This window comes from Pseudopipra pipra, chromosome 18 (genome assembly GCF_036250125.1).
Source record: "Pseudopipra pipra isolate bDixPip1 chromosome 18, bDixPip1.hap1, whole genome shotgun sequence".
NCBI lineage: Eukaryota > Metazoa > Chordata > Aves > Passeriformes > Pipridae > Pseudopipra > Pseudopipra pipra.
In genome coordinates, this window is record NC_087566.1 from 7,296,758 (window position 1) to 7,313,236 (window position 16,479).

At 52.6% G+C, this 16,479-nt stretch overlaps 1 protein-coding gene across 4 annotated transcripts in view; it reads right to left on the bottom strand.

Moving 5' to 3' along the window:
* Positions 1–430: 430 nt before the first annotated feature.
* SGSM1 (small G protein signaling modulator 1) overlaps positions 431–16,479 on the bottom strand; it is a 39,130-nt gene continuing 23,081 nt past the window's right edge. For 3 of the 4 annotated variants that reach the window (XM_064674879.1, XM_064674877.1, XM_064674880.1), the window contains 13 exons: positions 15,817–15,955; positions 15,519–15,583; positions 15,028–15,173; positions 14,364–14,492; positions 13,738–13,920; positions 11,834–11,905; positions 10,716–11,297; positions 9,861–9,985; positions 8,601–8,683; positions 8,225–8,334; positions 7,845–7,941; positions 7,281–7,448; positions 6,620–6,832 (listed from right to left, as the gene is read on the bottom strand). In XM_064674879.1, the coding sequence (XP_064530949.1) occupies positions 6,744–6,832; positions 7,281–7,448; positions 7,845–7,941; positions 8,225–8,334; positions 8,601–8,683; positions 9,861–9,985; positions 10,716–11,297; positions 11,834–11,905; positions 13,738–13,920; positions 14,364–14,492; positions 15,028–15,173; positions 15,519–15,583; positions 15,817–15,955 (1,988 nt within the window). In that variant the 3' untranslated portion in view covers positions 6,620–6,743. Of the gene's footprint in view, positions 6,833–7,280; positions 7,449–7,844; positions 7,942–8,224; positions 8,335–8,600; positions 8,684–9,860; positions 9,986–10,715; positions 11,298–11,833; positions 11,906–13,737; positions 13,921–14,363; positions 14,493–15,027; positions 15,174–15,518; positions 15,584–15,816; positions 15,956–16,479 lie in introns of all 4 variants that reach the window. The other variant, XM_064674881.1, reaches the window with a different exon arrangement.

Below are 16,479 nucleotides of genomic sequence, written 5' to 3' on the forward strand. Positions count from 1 at the left end.
GAGCTGCTTCAGGGTCTGAACTTGAGAAAGGGCAGTCACAGGAAAGGGCCACTCCCAGTGAGATCAGGGCAGTGGGGGATATGCTGGGATATGAAGGGATGTGGAGGGCTGGTTTTCCAGCATTGGTCATACCTCTGCAAACCCCCACCTTCCCCCTGCCCGTGACAGAGATGCTTGGGCACAACACGCAGGACGCCCTGTGGAATCCGGCATCACCCCCCCAGATAGAGACCCGGATCTCCGAACAAGGATAACAGCACTCAGCATCCCACTGTTCCCCCAAAACAAGCACCTCTGGGTGCAGCACACACAACCCCCAGTGCTGGCAGAAGCAGCATTTTGGGTGCTCCCTTTTTGGGATATCCCTGTTCTCTCCCTTCCCAGGGACGCACAGCCAGAAAGAACAACCAGGGTCTTACTGATTGGAAAATACATTAACCATAGAGAATAGAGCTTTAATTTTTCTTTCTGAACAACAATAAGGAACAGTTTACATAAAAAACCAAAAGCATGAATAAAATAATATAAAACAGATATTATACCACAGTGTGGAATTCAGATAATCTAAGAACATTAGCAGCACTTCTACAAAGAGATTAAAAGCCGTAAGTGCTCGTTAAGCTCAGATAGAGCAACTCCCAGAGACCAAAATGGCATCAAAACAGAGAAAAGCAGCAATTCAGTGTAGGGCAACAGAAAAGTCTAATGCCAGGACATCAGATACATTCAAATCCCTGCACTGAGGGGCAATTCCCTGTCCCAAAGAGCCTGGGATGGTGTGTGTCCCCCTGTGATGGCTGTGGCACCCACTCACCCTGCCCAGCTCTCCAGAACACTCCGTGCATGAGGGAAGTGACAATCGTGGGTCTGAGGTTGTTGGATTTTCAACAAGAGTTTTCATTAATTCTGTTTGGGAAAATAGATTCTCCTTCCCTGGCTCCTGGGAACTACTCTCCAAGGAGAAACTGAATTTCTGAGAATTTCAGTCAATCTTACATAGCCATGACAATAAAATCTTTATTCTCTCAGTATCCAGGATCAGGATTTTCAATTCTTTATCGTCCTTGGCAGCAAAGCCACACCCATTCCTAAAACTTCCACGTACTTAAGATCTTGTGCATAGTTTAAATTTTAGCATTGATTAAAAAAATAAATTGATTAAAATAAAAGGATAAGTGGTGCTTTTCCCCCTTATCAAAGAGTTGATGCAAAGTGCCCTTGCTCCTAGTCATGTCCTACTACTGATGGCTCAGGAGCCACCATGGAGAAGGGACCATCACCTGCAGCTCTGGGCTCTGCTCAGCCTCCATGTGCAAAATCCATTTATAAAAGGAAGTTATTCAACTACTGAACGGGAATTTAAGGTATCACTAATCTAAAATTAGACACATTAGAAGACTTCCATGGCTCTTCCAACAGTGAACATTCCCTGGGAAGTTCAGAAGGAAGTCACACACCGAGCTATGTGAACAGCACCGGAACAGCCTCAATTGTGGCCCACACAGCCACCAGAGAACAGAAATATTGTGTCACTGGGGACCACGACAATTCAGGTGCCTTAATCACTGAAACAGGATTATTTGGGGCAGGTAACGAGGGTACTGACCCTCAGCGCGATCAGAGGAACATTTGATCTACTTCAGGGTGTCTGAAAAAACTTTTACAGGAATTTCTGACACAGAGTGTCAGAGTTCCAACCCTTCCACAGTGCTAGAAAGTTGTCACTCCATCTCTACATTGTGCTCTTTCTCTATCAATTTGTGCTCATACAATAGTAAAATGCTAAAGACGTGCCCAGAAGTGCTGGGTACTCGGGGAAAATTGTAAATGGAGTGAAAAATAAGACAGAGGTTTTGATGACATGAAAAGTACTTTGGTCCTACTGATCAAAGGCTCAGAGGCTCCCATTGGCTGAAGATCAGTGCCCATAGAAAGCAGTGATTTAAGATACTATAAGATATTTTTAATAGCAAACTTAGGTGATGAGAATCCCAAAACTAGTCCCATCCCTGTTCTGAAACCTGTTGGCCACAGTGGCTCCCAGGGGACCAGGCAGCTACTCAGGATAAACTGGGAAAGAGAGGGAAAGTAGGCAGGCAGGGTAAAATATATAACAAATAAATAAAGAACAAAGAATGGGAAGAATCTCATTCCATAAATTGTTCTTGGCCACAAGGCTTATGTCTCCAGGGTGGGATTTTGGGATGGGCTCAGCTTACCCATGGATGGGTTCCCAGCAGATCTGTGATCCCAACCTGCCACATCAAGAACATCCCTTCCCTTGGCCTGTTTTTCACTCATCAGTGACAATGGTTGACACCTGCAGTTCCACTGCTGGCTCCAGTTGCACTACAAGGTGCATTTGGATAAGCTAAGGGATGTTCACCATGTCAGGGGCTGGATGAGAGCAGGACAGGGAGGCAGCAAGAATTTGTCATGTAAAAAACCCCTCTCAGTCCTCATGAAAAATGTTCATAGCAAAGCAACTCAGAGACTCAACATAGCAAGATAAGAACTCCTAGAAAAATCACACATTTTAGGAACAAAGACGATTTCTAAAGGGTCTGCATGAGTTAACACCAAAAGAGATGGGTACCAGGAGCTCGTTCGAAGGTTGCATCAGCAGAAAGCTCAAACGCAGGCAGAGAATCCATTAGTCACTCCCTCAGGGGGACGCGGGGCCAGGACACAAACATTCACTGGATTTAAACACACCAAGATTATCTGAGCAGAGCAGCTCGAGCATGAGATAAACCCCAAACCCCACAGCTCTGCAGATGCTCAGTGAGGTGTGATGGGAGCCGAACAGCTCAGCCTGTGGAGCACATCCTTCCTCAGGCTCAGCTCTGGAGCGACCCAGAGCTGAGAACAGGGCTGGCAGGAAGTGGGATGCAAACCTTGCTGCACCCCAGGGAAGAATGCAGCAGTCTCATCAGAAAGCATGGAATGGTTTGGGTTGGAAAGGATCTTACAGCCATCTCAATTCCAACCCCCTTCCACCTTCCACTAGACCAGGTTGCTCCAAGCCCCGTCCAACCTGGCCCTGAACATTTCCAAGAATGGAGCAGCCACAGCTTCTCTGGATAACCTGTGCCAGGGCCTCACCACCCTTACCGGGAAGAATTTCTTCCTAAAATCCAATTTAACCCTGCCCTCTGTCAGTTTAAGGCACAGCAGCTCCAGTCCCTGGTCCCACAGAACCAACAACAGGCTAAAGATAGTCCCCAGCTCACAGTGCCATTGCGGGGGGGGCTCAGCTGCACGGAGCTGGTGGGGTGAGACATTCCTCTCCCCCAAGGAGCCAGACAAGATTGCTGTATATGGACAAGCACTCCCTGGTGACAGGCTTCTCCTCCATGGCTGCACAGCTGGGAGAGATCCATGCTGGATTCCAAGGCCACGATTCCCACTGTCGGAACCCCAGCACAAGGCTTTATCTCAGGGTGGTCTAGCTTGGGGGCAGAGCCATGCAGGAAAGGCTGGGCCAGAGAATGCCCACAAACAGCTGCACAACAAACCTTTTGCTTCCATTTTAGGAGTTTATAGCCATCAGAGCCCCAGACCTGGGGGTGCCTTGCTGTGGGTCTCCACAAGCACAAGAACTTGTCTTGGAGGGCCCAGCACAGCTGCCCCCACTGAGACTTGGGAAAGATGTCCAAACCAGAGCTGGGACCAGGCATGGACAGGGCCAGAGCACAGGGATTGTCACAGACTGATTCTGACCTCCTGGGAACACAAAGCTGGACCTCCATGTTCAGACTCAAGTGCTCACAGGAATTTAGTGAGCAAATGGTTTTCCTGATGTTTGTAGGGATTGGGGTGGAGCAACACATGGGGCTGTGCCTGCAGGAGGGGCTGGTGAGGACTCAGTTCCAATGCTCTACATGGGCCAGGGACACTCCCTCCCTACCCAAACAGAGTGGCCAGACACTTTTAGTCCAAAATTAAGTGACAGACTTCTCTTTGGACTATCCAATTTACCTACAACACACCAAACCCCAACTCTGCAACTGTTCTCACCCAGCAAATCCCCAGGCAAGGCACAAGACCCCACACAGCTCGAGCAGAGTAGCTCCTGCACACTCAGCACCAGAGCTTCTTTCCTCCTTTTTTTCTTCCTTTCCAGTTTTAAAGTCAGAACTAAGATGAAGCCAAGCTGAGGTCACAATGGTGGTTCTGCTCTGAGCTTCCTGTTGCCCCACCACAACAACTCTCCCAGCAACAGACTGGCACATCATGGAATAGGTGCTATAGAAACCACACAGTTCTTAGAAGCAAAAGATTTCTCACCCCCCCTCAAAAAATAACCCACTTAATTCACATATTTTCTCTCTATACTGTATATATATTATATATAGACACGATTCTCTGGTAAACATGTACAAGATATCGTAAAGAACATTGAAAATGTCTATCTCCATTTGCACAACAGCACACATTCACACGCCAGCACACGAGGACACACAGTCAGGTACAATCAATAAATAAATACATTTTTTCCCCTCAGAAATTATTCAAAAAACACTGCTATTGAGCGGCCCAAAGACACTCTCAGTTAATACAGACAGCAAATATTGTGCAGAATTTCTTGGCTGTTTTTGCTTAAGAACCAAGGAAAGAAGCTTCAAAGATGTCAGAGATGTTGCTTGGTCAGACTGTGTTTCAGGAGACCTGTCGGTTCCTGTCCCTCAGGAAGAGGAGGGCAGAGCACTTCCCTTCCCCTCTGGACAGGTTACACAGGACAATTCTGTCCTTAAACCTCGAGGGAACAGGAGCAGTCTGGGATGGAGAGAGGGCAGGAGCTTTTTGCTCTGCTTGGTAGAAAGATGGAAGATTCACACAGGAACTGGCAGATCTGAAGCTCTTTGTTTCCTGAGCTACTACAGACCAGCATCCTTTGGGGATTTACTGCAGGAAACTCTTGCAAGGAATTTCCTAGATCATTGTACACATCTGTTGGGATTATGAGGAGCAAAGGGCTGCCCATTGCTCTCCCCCTTGCCACAGCCTCTTCCCCCAAAGGTTCAGGATGTGCCACTCTCCCTGCCTTTTCCAGCTGTGACCTCCATGTCCCAGCATACAGAAAGTGCTCATTTTTCCACCCCATTTGCTCAAGCAGCACACCACTTCACCACGCTCCACAGAACCTCCCTGAAGCAGCAGTTTTCTCTTGTGCAGATTGACATCTGTTTTCTGCAAGCAACATCTGACACGTGCCACAAGCCAACACAAAACAGCACAGACACGGGAGAAGGGAAGGGCCCGTTCCCTTCCATGGGCAGCACTCCAGCAGCAAGGCAGGAGCAGGGCCTTCCCTTGCAGAGGAGTGGAGGAGGGCACACACACATCACACATTGCACAGAAGGGGAACACAAATTTTTGCAGCAAAACTTGAGAGAAAGTACCCTTAGAGAGAGAGGGCTCCAACCCAGTGCCTGCCCCATGGCCACAGCACAGCTCCCCCCCCCAGGTGGGCTGGACCCTCCAGCCACCCACACCTCTCCTTTGCCTGTATTGTTTTTACCTGAGTTGAAAAATGACTCCGACCCCTCTGCAGGGCTGAGGACACAGCAGCTGAGAGGCACTTCATGCAGTGGGCTCCAGCCCCAACACTGGAGCCACTGCAGGAAAAGTGGCCACACAAGTGCATCTTCCCAAAGCAAAGACCACTCAGAGACCTTGGGCTATTCTTCTCTTCACAGACATGTGGGGGAAGCCTACCAAGACCTAACTGGAGACTTTTGGTGGGCTTAGGGGGCTTGGCAGCACATGGAAAACCCACAGGCACCAAGGGGATTGTTTGCCCTGTCGAGCTTTGAGCAGCCGGTCTTAATGGCCAGAGGAGAAGACAGGCACCATCAGAGGGAAAGCCAAGATAATCAGGAGCTCTGACTCGCCTTCTGAGGAGCCCTCTCCTCACAGGGGCTGCAAAGGAATGACAGGGAGACCAGACTCCTACCACAAGCAGCTAAAGTAAGGCAGGTAAGAAAACCTCCAGCTGGGAGTTCCCAGAGGAGGTCAGGACCAGATTTCCCAGTGTTCAGAGAGGGTTACAGAAAAAACAACAAACCCAGTGCTGAGTTTGGAGCTGTTCTGAAAATCCATCCAGAGATGAAACTGTTGTGTGCTCAGATATTGTCGGAACAATGTAAAATCCCAGGGAGAAAACAGAGCCTTGGAAAATAAAATACTGAAGGGGAGCCAACGCATCAAGGGACAAGATCAAAAGAGGAATTTCTGTGATCAAAGTCCCCCCTGTTACTGGCAGAACCTCATCATGTTGGTAAGCAGCTGAGGAATGGCAGCATCCCTGTGCTGTCTGGGCTCACAGACTGGCTGCCTTCCTACTGCCAGGAAGCAGCTTTATGTCTGTGCCACAAAGGATGCGGAGTTCTGCTCTCCCCACTCCCGAGCTCTGCCCTGGGATGCTGGCAATGCCTGGGCAGTTGTGGTGGGCACACACCTGCTGCCCTTCTGCTGCAGCAAGGCCAGGAAGTGACTGCCTGGTCCTGCTCCCGACGGGTAACACACACCTAGACGGATCTTTGGTTGAGTCACTGCAGAAGGTCTGAGCTGGGGCCCCTGGCACAGCACTTGGGGAGCCGAGGGTACTCCCAGCTCAGCCAGCAGCACGTGTCCCACTGCCTGAGTTCCACAGGTGTGGCACTTGGAGAAAGAGGAGAAAGGAGGAAGCATCGGAGGGGAGTCCCGGCTCTTTGGATCCCTCGTCTGCCCTGTGTCCTTCATTTGTTCTCAATCAGAGTCTGCACTTTATAGACAAGGTCCCGAGCCAGCTTCAGGATCTGCTTGGTGTTGTGTCGCTCGGCCATTTCTGGAACACAGACAGAGGAACCCAGAGAGGTCAGAGTTGAGCAGGCCCAGCCCCACAGCTCCTCATCTGAGCCCCAGGTAAGAGCTAAAGCTGTGAGCTCCTGCCTACATTCCCAACACCATCCATCACAGAGACACTTGGCTCTGGAGAGCTCCTCAGGATGGTGGTAGCCAGCAGGAAGCATAACCTACATTCTCAGCTCCCTTCAACATGTCCAGGTGGGCCAGGGCTGAGGATGGCATGGGGATTCCCCCAGCACCACCAGACCCCTCAGAGCCCAACTGTTTAGGGGCACAAGGGCTCTACCACCGCGTTCCACAACCACACACTGCTCTGTGTGTGTTAAACATTTACAGCAGAGCCCAGACATGATTGCCTACACCCAGCCACGTGCTGCACACATCTGAGCAGCTGCCACAGATTCAGCCTGACAGAACACAAGCTGTACCGTTGAAAAACTTGATGATGTCTGTGAAATCCATGTTGTTCTCCAGGATGATGTCCCGGTACATTTCCACCAGGGCCAGGGCTATGAAGAGCACGTAGTGAGCAGAGGAGACGTGTGCGGCGGCCCAGATGGTCTCCCAGACGGCGAACACATCGTCGTACACCAGCTCTGAGAACAGAACAGCCCAGCACTTACCACACCAGCCATGGCTTCACACCATCCTGACTCACAGAGCTCACAGCAGCGCTGGGGAGACACGCTGGGAGGCTTCTTTCCACAAGAACCTGTTCCGGCTGGAAGCAATAAGTCAGTCACCTGTACGGAGACACATTCTGGCCTGCAGCAGGTGGCACAGGCCTCAGGACACACTCCTGGTGAGGCTCAGCAGCAGCTCTGGAAAAACAGGTTCTGCATCTAGATGGAACAGTCAGCCCCATACAAGCCAGGGAAAAGTGAAAAGTAATTTAGAGTTAAGTTTAAACTACTAAGTTGCAGAGTGTGCTGAGAAGCCTGGAAGCCTGGCAGACCCTGCCCACCCCCAGCCTGGGTGGTCTCAGCACACACCTCTCTTGAAGTCCAGGAGAAACCATCGGTAGCAGAAGTAGAAATGAGTGTAATCCCCATTCTGGTGCATCAACTCAAAGAGCTCAGAGTCCAGAATCTGTCAAGAAAAGCAAAAGGAAACTCAGCAGTGCGCACAGGAGGCCGCACCCATCCTTCTGCCTGCTTCCCTCTGCTCCCACTGCTTTCCTACTGCACCAGCTCCACCAACTCATCCCTCCCTTTCCTGGCACACATTACTCCAGGCTGTCTTTAGAGCCCCTGCTCTCCCCTCTTGCTTCCCACCACTGAAACCCCTCTCAGCCCTTCCAAGACCCCCATCCCACCACCAGCTTTCCCCCTCGGGTGTGAGAAGCCACTGTCCACATGCCAGGACCCCTTACCTGGATCAGTGACCTCATGTTGGCAAAGTGGGTGTCCATGGCTCCTCCATGGGGGAAATTCTGATTCATCCTCTTCATCAGCTCGGTGAAACAGCTGAAAGCCAGAGCCTCTGTGCAGGGAGGAGAGACACCACTGCTGGGCTGCACAGGCTCTGCTGCACCTGCTCCCACAGCCACCTGCAGCAGGAACATCCCTCCAAAAAGTCCACCCCGTCCCCAGGTTGGGCTCCTGGGAGCCAGGCAGCACCAAGGACAAAGGGGATCGTGCTCCCCACCTCTAAGCATGGGACCCTCTATGCAAAGAGCCATCACAAGCCTGGCAGATTCCCCCACATGATCCTACAAAGGGACAGGGAAAGCAGATTCACTCACTCACCATCATCCAGGATGACCAGGAGAGGGGCCAGCAAGTCACACATCCCCTGCACGTAGCCAATCTCAATGTGCTGCCAGATGTAGCTGTGTGAGAGAGCAGGAGAGGTGACCAAGTGCCACTGCCTGGTACCTCCTTTGCCCGTGCCCTGCCTCCCTTCCTGGGATGAGGGGGGAAATCTCACCTGTTTATTCTGTTATCTTTGTGTTGTAAATTATAAAATTCCAAGTCAGGCGTGCATGGCACAGTCCTGGATTGACACCCTGCCATGGCTATGTCCCAGGGTGTCCATTCAGGGCTGTGCCATGGCCATTGCATGGAAAAATCAGTGCAGGGAAAAGCAAAACTGGAAAGCGCAGCACAGTAGGGTCATTGGTTAAAGGACAGAGACTGATGGAATTTATTAATTTATTTCTCATTCTCATCCCTCCCCCTCAAATCATCCTCTTGATTCTCTGTGCATAATACTGCCTGCCTTGCCATTCCCAGTGTCCCAGGAAGCAGCCAGCCCTGCAGGGATATCTTCCCTTATTTGGTAGCAAGTCAAAATGCGTTCAGAAAGGGCTCAGATCTGCTGCTGGCACAAGGGAACGATCTTTTCCAGCCTGACCACTGGTTTTCCAAAATCTGCTGTACTGAAGTTCTAATCTCAGCAGAGATCTCCAGCTTTGGCTGTCAGATGAAGTGACAGCGCTGATGGAACAGCAGCTTCTCCTCATGTTTGCAGGATGAGTAATAATATTTTATCCTTTCCTGCCCGTGAAGCAGCAGCTGAGCTGGAGCGGGTCTGAGTTGGTGAGTGTCACTCAGCCAGCTCTGAGTCACAGGGACTCAGCAAAGACACTCAAAAAAGGACCCATGTCTGGCTCTCTCCTGGGGTTTTGGGTAGGCAATAACCATTCCAGCACTTCAGGTACTTCCTCATTAGCACTATGGCTCTGTGAGCTTGTTAAAGCCTTTTCCAGGCATATTCCAGAGAGCAGGTAGGCTAAATCCAGTGCAGTGGGTGCAGGCAGCTCAGGCAGCCTCTACCTTGGCCAAAAACCCAGCACATGACAGTCAAGGGACAGCTGGACACCTCTAAGCATGGGACACCTTGGTCTGGGAACCTCTGTGTTCTTGGAGCAGCAGCCCCGGTGCTGGGATGATGAGGGGATTTGGGAGCAGAAGTCAAGGAAGTAAAACTCAGTAGCCAGAGCAAAGTTCAGGGCTCCAGCGTCAAGGTGAATTCCAGGAAGCCCCTTGACCCCCCCCAGCTCCCACCTGCACATGACATTGCGGAGCTTCTCCAGGTTGGCCGGGGTGAAGTACCAGTAGTTGCGGTCACAGCGCTGCACGTCCTTCTCGATGCGGTGCAGGTTCACTGTGTACATGTCCAGCAGCTCTGGCTGCCCAAAACAAGAGCAAAGTTGATTTGCTCTCAAATAAAAAGAGGATTGCAAGGGCAATGGAGCGACAGGGCAGAGTTTGGGTGGGAAGTGGGAGCCCCTCTACACCCAACTATGGGATCAGCACGGGGCAAATGCAGTTCAGTCCTGCCCCTCCACTTGGCCCTGTGAGGCTACATCTGGAGTGTTGTGTTCAGTTCTGATCTTCATAGCTGAGGAAGGACAAGGAACTACTGGACAGGGTCCAGTGAAGACCACAGGGGTCTGGTGCATCTCTCTGATGAGGAGAGACTGGGGAGCTGGGCCTGGTTAGTCTGGAGAAGACTGAGAGGGGATCCCATCAATCCATACAAATATCTCCAAGGGGTGTCAGAGGATGGTGCCAGACTCTGTTCAGTGCTGTCCAGTGACAGGACAAGGAGCAATGGCCGTAAACTAAACCAAAAAAGTTCCGCCTCAACATGAGGAAGAACTTCTTTCCATGGAGGGTGGCAGAGTCCTGGAACAGCTGTCCAGGAAGGGCATGGAATCTCCCTCTCTGGAGACATTCCTAACCCATCTGGACACATTCCTGTGTCACCTGCTCCAGGTGACCCTGCCTTGGCAGGGGGGTTGGAAAAGGATGATCTCTAGAGGTCCGTTTCCCACCCCAACTACTCTGGGATTCTGTGATTCTGTGAAATAGTGAGGCAGCCAGGAAGAAACCCACCCTGAACAGGTCCATACTTACAGAGTAGGTGACACCCGTGGAGGAGATGGCAGATGTTTCACTGTTGGTCAGATCAGTCACAGCCACAGCCAGGGAATCCAGCTGTGGGTACAGACTCTCCATTTCTGGCTCCTCAGAGAGGTTGTCCTCACTCTCCACCAAGCTCTGCTTCTCAGCCTCACTGTCTGCCCAGCTCTCCACCACAGTCAGGGCCACGGTGTCACTCAGGGCCCCCGCCGGGCCCTCACCCATGGGAACGAAGTCCACACTTCCAACGCTGGGAAATTCACCTTCCAGGCTGTCTTGGCCCTGCAGCTTCTCCTGCTGGACACCATCCGTGTCCACTGAGGCTGGCACATCGGACCCACCAGCCTTTCCCTGGGAGCTGGACGAGGATTTATTGGTTTCCAGGGCACTGTCCTCGTTGCTGAAGCTGCGCTCTGAGAACCCTGATGTGATGGAGAAGTTTTGGGAAGAGGGGTGGCCAGAATCAGGGGAACAAGTGCCATTGGGAACTGTCCCATTGGGGACCTTGCTTTGTTTGCCATCTTCCAGCTGAGCATCTACTTCAGTCTGTTCCACTTCATCCACAGATTCAAACACCTGCAAAGTGTGAGCAGAGACACACAGGGGAGCATCATGGGAATTCAGCAAACTGCTGGGGACATAGTGCCCATATTCCCAAGAGCTGTGTACTCATAGAGCCCATGTTCCCAACAGCGGAGGGAGAGGAAAATCACCCTTTAGCTTCCTCTCCTTGGATTTGAGTCAGCATGTGGTCATTTGCACAACTCCAAACCCACAAATCCCTGCTCTGAAGGGCTATGCTTTGCTTGGCATTATACACTGGGCAGAAAGTGATTTAAACAGGTGTTAAACACCTGGGCAGTAACAGAGGGAGCAGCTACAGGACCTCAAGTGTGACAGCCATGGGGCAGAGCAGGCAGGTGAATATTCAACACCACAAGTGGAGCACAGTTCTGACCTTAGTGGCTCCGAAGCAGGCTGGGGACTCATTTACCTCCACCAACACTGGTTCTGTTTGCCAGAGATCCCCATAGTTATGGCTGAGGGGTCAGATCAAGCCAGGGCAGAACTGTGAGGACAAGAAAAGGAGGGGACAAGGTGCTGCAGCTCACCTGGGTGCTGGAGCTGGAGTCACTCTGCAGCCGGGCGTGGTTCTGTCGGCCGGAGCTGCAGCTCTGGGAGGACTGCAAGGGAGAGGGAAAAGGGCAGTGAGAAGGCAGAGAGCACAGGGTCTGGGTGGGGGAGCTCAAGCAGAGGTGGCATTTCTGCAGGTGAAGAACAAGCAGAAAATGCATCCAGTAAATTCTCCTATCTGACCCATGAAGGACGTTCCCATCACATTGACTCTGCTGTGTGTGTCACCCAGAGCAGTGCTCTGCCTCAGCCACCGTCACCGACTGCTGGGGAAGGTGACAAAAGCCAAAGTCCCAGGCCAGTGCAGTTGTCAAGAGCTGCGTGTTGGGTCTGGAAGGAGCTGCTTTCCTCTGGCCTGCAGAGAGGTCACGCTGCCTCTCTGGAGTGCAAATTTCTACAAATCTCTGTCCTAATTTGGCAGCAATGCGGCTCAGCCCAGCTCAGTTTACATAAACGATGAAGTCACAGGCTATAAAACAGCCCCTCCAAGCATACTCATGCTCTTTTCCTTTTCTTAAAGGACAAATATTGATGTCTTAAGCCAGACTTAGTGGAGGCAGCTCCTCTCAAAGTCACGAGTACCCTGTTCTGGCTTCCAGCTGAAGCACAGAGGGAAGGGCTGGGCTTTGCAAGCACCAGCTCCATGCTCAGCCTTGTGGATTCCCTCTGAGCCGCCAGTGCTCTATCAGTGTGAGTCCTCCCCGTTATCTGAGCAGATGTGCAGAGCATGGAATGACATCACACACAAACAAAAGGATTTTAAGAAAATACAGCACATTCAGACCAGCAGGAGTTGTCTCCACCCTTGTATTGTGGGTGTTTGCTGGGCAGGGCTCTGATGGAGAGAGGAAGGGCGACAGCTTTCCTCCATTACCATGGGAGCACTTAAAACAGGAAATTTCAGGTTCAGATGGAAAAAGGGTGAACATTTGCCTGTGTTAACTGTGCCAGCTCCCCTCCCTGTGCCTGTTCCCAGAAGAATCGAAGAACCACGGCGGAGATGCTGAGGGGAGGTGAATGATTCCTGGAGTTACAGCCATGCCAACAATGTAGCCCAGCTCTGCTCAGCCCCTCTAGGAGCTGCATCATTCAGTTCCAAACAGCTCCTGGTTCAGACTTGCCTTCCCTGCCTCTCTCCCTCTCTGTACATACACGTAGCCTGCAGGATTGGAGCTGAGCTCATCTCTTTCCCAAAGCACCCACACAAACTTCCCAGCGGGAACCAGATCAAGTCTCCAGCGCTCAGCTCCCAGGTCCTGTTCATTTGGGCCTCCCCTCGCCCTCAGTGTGGCAGCCTGAGGTCAAGCAACCCAGCACCACGTGCTCTGCCGTGCTGGGCTCTGCTCCTCCAAGGACAAAACTCTCACAGAAACACTCCCTGGCCACTGTTCCCAGGACTGCCTTTCCTTTAACAGACTTTTCCCTCCACACCCTTTGGTTTGGGCTGTGGATCTAACTCTTAAAAGCCAGTCCCACAGAGCTGGGTGTTCCCAGCTCTGTCCCACGATGGCACTGTGTACCAAGGGTATACTGAGGTTCCTCTGTGCTGAGCAGCTGATGGAAAAGGGAGCCAGTAAGCCCACTGCCCTGTTTCACAGCCCCTCAGTGCCAGCAGCATGGTCTTCCCTGCCCTTACTTCAACAGTCTTCCATGGAGCTAAACCTGATGTGCACCAGGAGTGCATCAGGTAATGAGTACCTCATTCTCCAGAATACCCACAAGGAATATCTCACAGAACTGGTGAGAGTGTCTGGATTCGGCCATGTGGCCCCACAAATGAGTTACAGGGTCCTGCTGCCCCATTGCCCTTTGCCAGGAGTCCCTGCCCTCTCCAGCAGGGAGCCTGGGTGGACACAGCCCCCCCGAACCCCCACAGCCTCACCTCATTGCTGATGGTTGAGTCCCTGTGCATCATCCTCTGGATGTGGGAGTCCAGGCTGGCCCCCGAGGAGCACTTGGCCAGCGCGGCCGCGTGTGACTCCTTCTCGCGCTGCCGGACGATGGCCTCGCAGCCCAGCCACTCTGCCATCGTGTGCTCGTAGCAGGCACGGGTCTGCTCGTCAGCCTGCAGCGTGGGGGGACACAGGGGCTTGGAATGGCTGTCCCTGGAGAGCCCAAACCCAGTCCCTTCTGAACCTCCAAGCCTTGCACAGAGGAGCGAACACTCGTGTTTACTATGGCTGGATGGGATATAGTCACCCATCCGCTGCACAGTGCCTGACCCACAAAACTTGGCCAAAATTAGGATGGGAAATGCACATCCATCTTCTCCCTGCCTTCCAGAGGTGTGCAGGGCACTGAACATGAGGAACCAGCAGCTGCACAGGGCAGCATCAAGCTTGGTCCTGTCAATTCCTGCTGATCCAAGTCTTTCTCCTGCTCCTACCTACAGCCCAGTCCAGAGTGGACACGATGCCCAGTGGGCTCTGCAAACAGACCCTTCAAGCTGTGCAGTACCCAGGGCACATCAATGCCACACTGCTGAGCTGGCAGCACACCCACACCAACCTCCTTTCTCTCTGCCTCCGTCATCCCAAATTGGTAATGGCCCAGCAGGAAGGGCCAGACGGCCTTCCTGATCTCGTGCTGGATCCCGCCGTAGTAGATCAGCCGCAGCAACTCCTGGTCCTCGTAACTCTGTGGGAAGAGCTCAGTCAGTGCACAGACACAGCCAGGACATGGCCCATGGGGTGTAAGGCCCAGCCGTGCCACCTTTCAGTACCCGGAACACTGCCCAGACCCTGACTACCCCCAAACCCACTGCCCATCCACTGCAGATGATCCCTCAGATCCCTGCATGGGCTCAGGTAGAGCCAGAGGCTGCTGTGAGTGAACATTTTGGCTCATCACACCAGAAACTGGCCCATCAAGGTCACCGAGGGTCACTGTTGTGCCTCTGAGCCTGGCAGCACAGCAGATCCCCCCTCAAGGCCACAGTAATCAGGTGACAGACACTGCCCAGGTGGGCTCTGAACAGAAGCAAGTCTAGGTGAGCAGTATTCATTCCCCAGCTCCCACGTGCCAAGGATTAGGAGCCCTGTGCAGCCTAGGACAGGCTGGCTGACTTCCCTCCTAGAGGAACTTCTCAGTGTGCTTGGCCTCATCGTGCTACAACCAGCCGGGACACCCCGAGCGCACCAGAGCTGGTGTGTCCCCAGAGCCCTGGCTCTACCGTGCTGTCCTGCAGGTATCTCTGCCAGATGTCCACAGTCAGCCCCGAGCTGGCACTGCAGGGGACGTCAGAGGACACGATATTGTGGTTCACCAGTGCAGACAGGTGGGTCCTCACCGTGGACAGGTGTCTGCAATAGGCCAGCCCTGCAGCAGAGAAAACCAAACATTCATCCTTGGACCTCAGGGAGCCATGAGGGTGAAGAGCAGGAGAAAGTTCTAATGAGTCTGTTCTTTGAGGGAGATCCTCTGAAGCCACATCCCAAAGCAGGGAGTCTACTGGGACAGGACCACCAGTGCTGCTGCTCACTGGGCTCAAGTCCAAGGATCAGAGTCCATGTGTTTGCTCCCCATCCTGAGCACGTGCACAGACTGGTCCCAATACCCCTGGCCACTGGCAGCTGGCTCAGCACCACTCCCAGCCTGGGGCCCAGAGCCTTATCCCTCACCCATCACACATCTCATGGCAGTAGGAATGTGACAGGTACTTACAGCCATAGAAGGCCCGGGAGAGGATTTGGTACTTCATGTTGTCACACAGGAGCTTCAGTGGAGCTCTGCCAACAAAAACACAGGGGATGTGAGAAGAGGAAATGCTCCCGTGCATCCCCTCAGCCTGGCTTTGATCTGACCGATCCAGCTGTGCCTGCAGAGAGGCAGCACAGGACCCTGCTCAGCCTCAGAGCAGCAATTCCTGCTGCCAGGATACGGCCACAGAGCAGCTGGGATGTCCCAGATGCCCTGGCTTTGCTGTGCCCACGTGTCCCACGGGAGCAGCAGCTCCTCGTACCTCTCGTGGCTGCAGCCGTTGGCCGGGCCCCCGTCCGAGGAGCCGCTCTGGGAGCAGGAGGAGCAGGAGGACTTGCGGGTGCTGGGCTGCCACATGGGGGGCAGGACAGCCCCTGGCCCGTCCATCAGGTCCTGGGGCACTGCGGGAGTGGAGAGGAACATCAGGGACCGCCTGGCACTGCCCCTGGAGCCTGGGACACACAGGGGGTCAACAGAGAGCTTTGATTAGCAAAGGCAGCATCCCACTCTTCCCAAGGAGGCTCCAGCGACCAGGCAGAACCCACTGCAGGGAATCACAGCACCGGCACTGGTGAGCTCAGGAGAAAGGAAAGGGAACAAAGAGCATTGATGAGAGAACCATCTGCTAATTAACAAGCTCATTCAGAAAGCTGGTCTTAAACTGCTTTGTGCTGACCAAGGCAGAAACCCAACACCCAATGCAGAGACTCCAGAGAAGGGGCTGCAACAGACTGAAACAGATGAGAAAAAACAGGATTGAAGTCAACTGCTGTCCCAGGAAGAGTTGATCACTGGCAGGGAAAAGCCCCCACCTCTCAAACACTAGGATCCCATCCAAGATTCAGGGAAAGAAGGGAGCACCAAAATCACAAGACAGGAGATGAAGACATGGATGAAGAGGTTGAGAGGGACAGCAGGAGCTCTG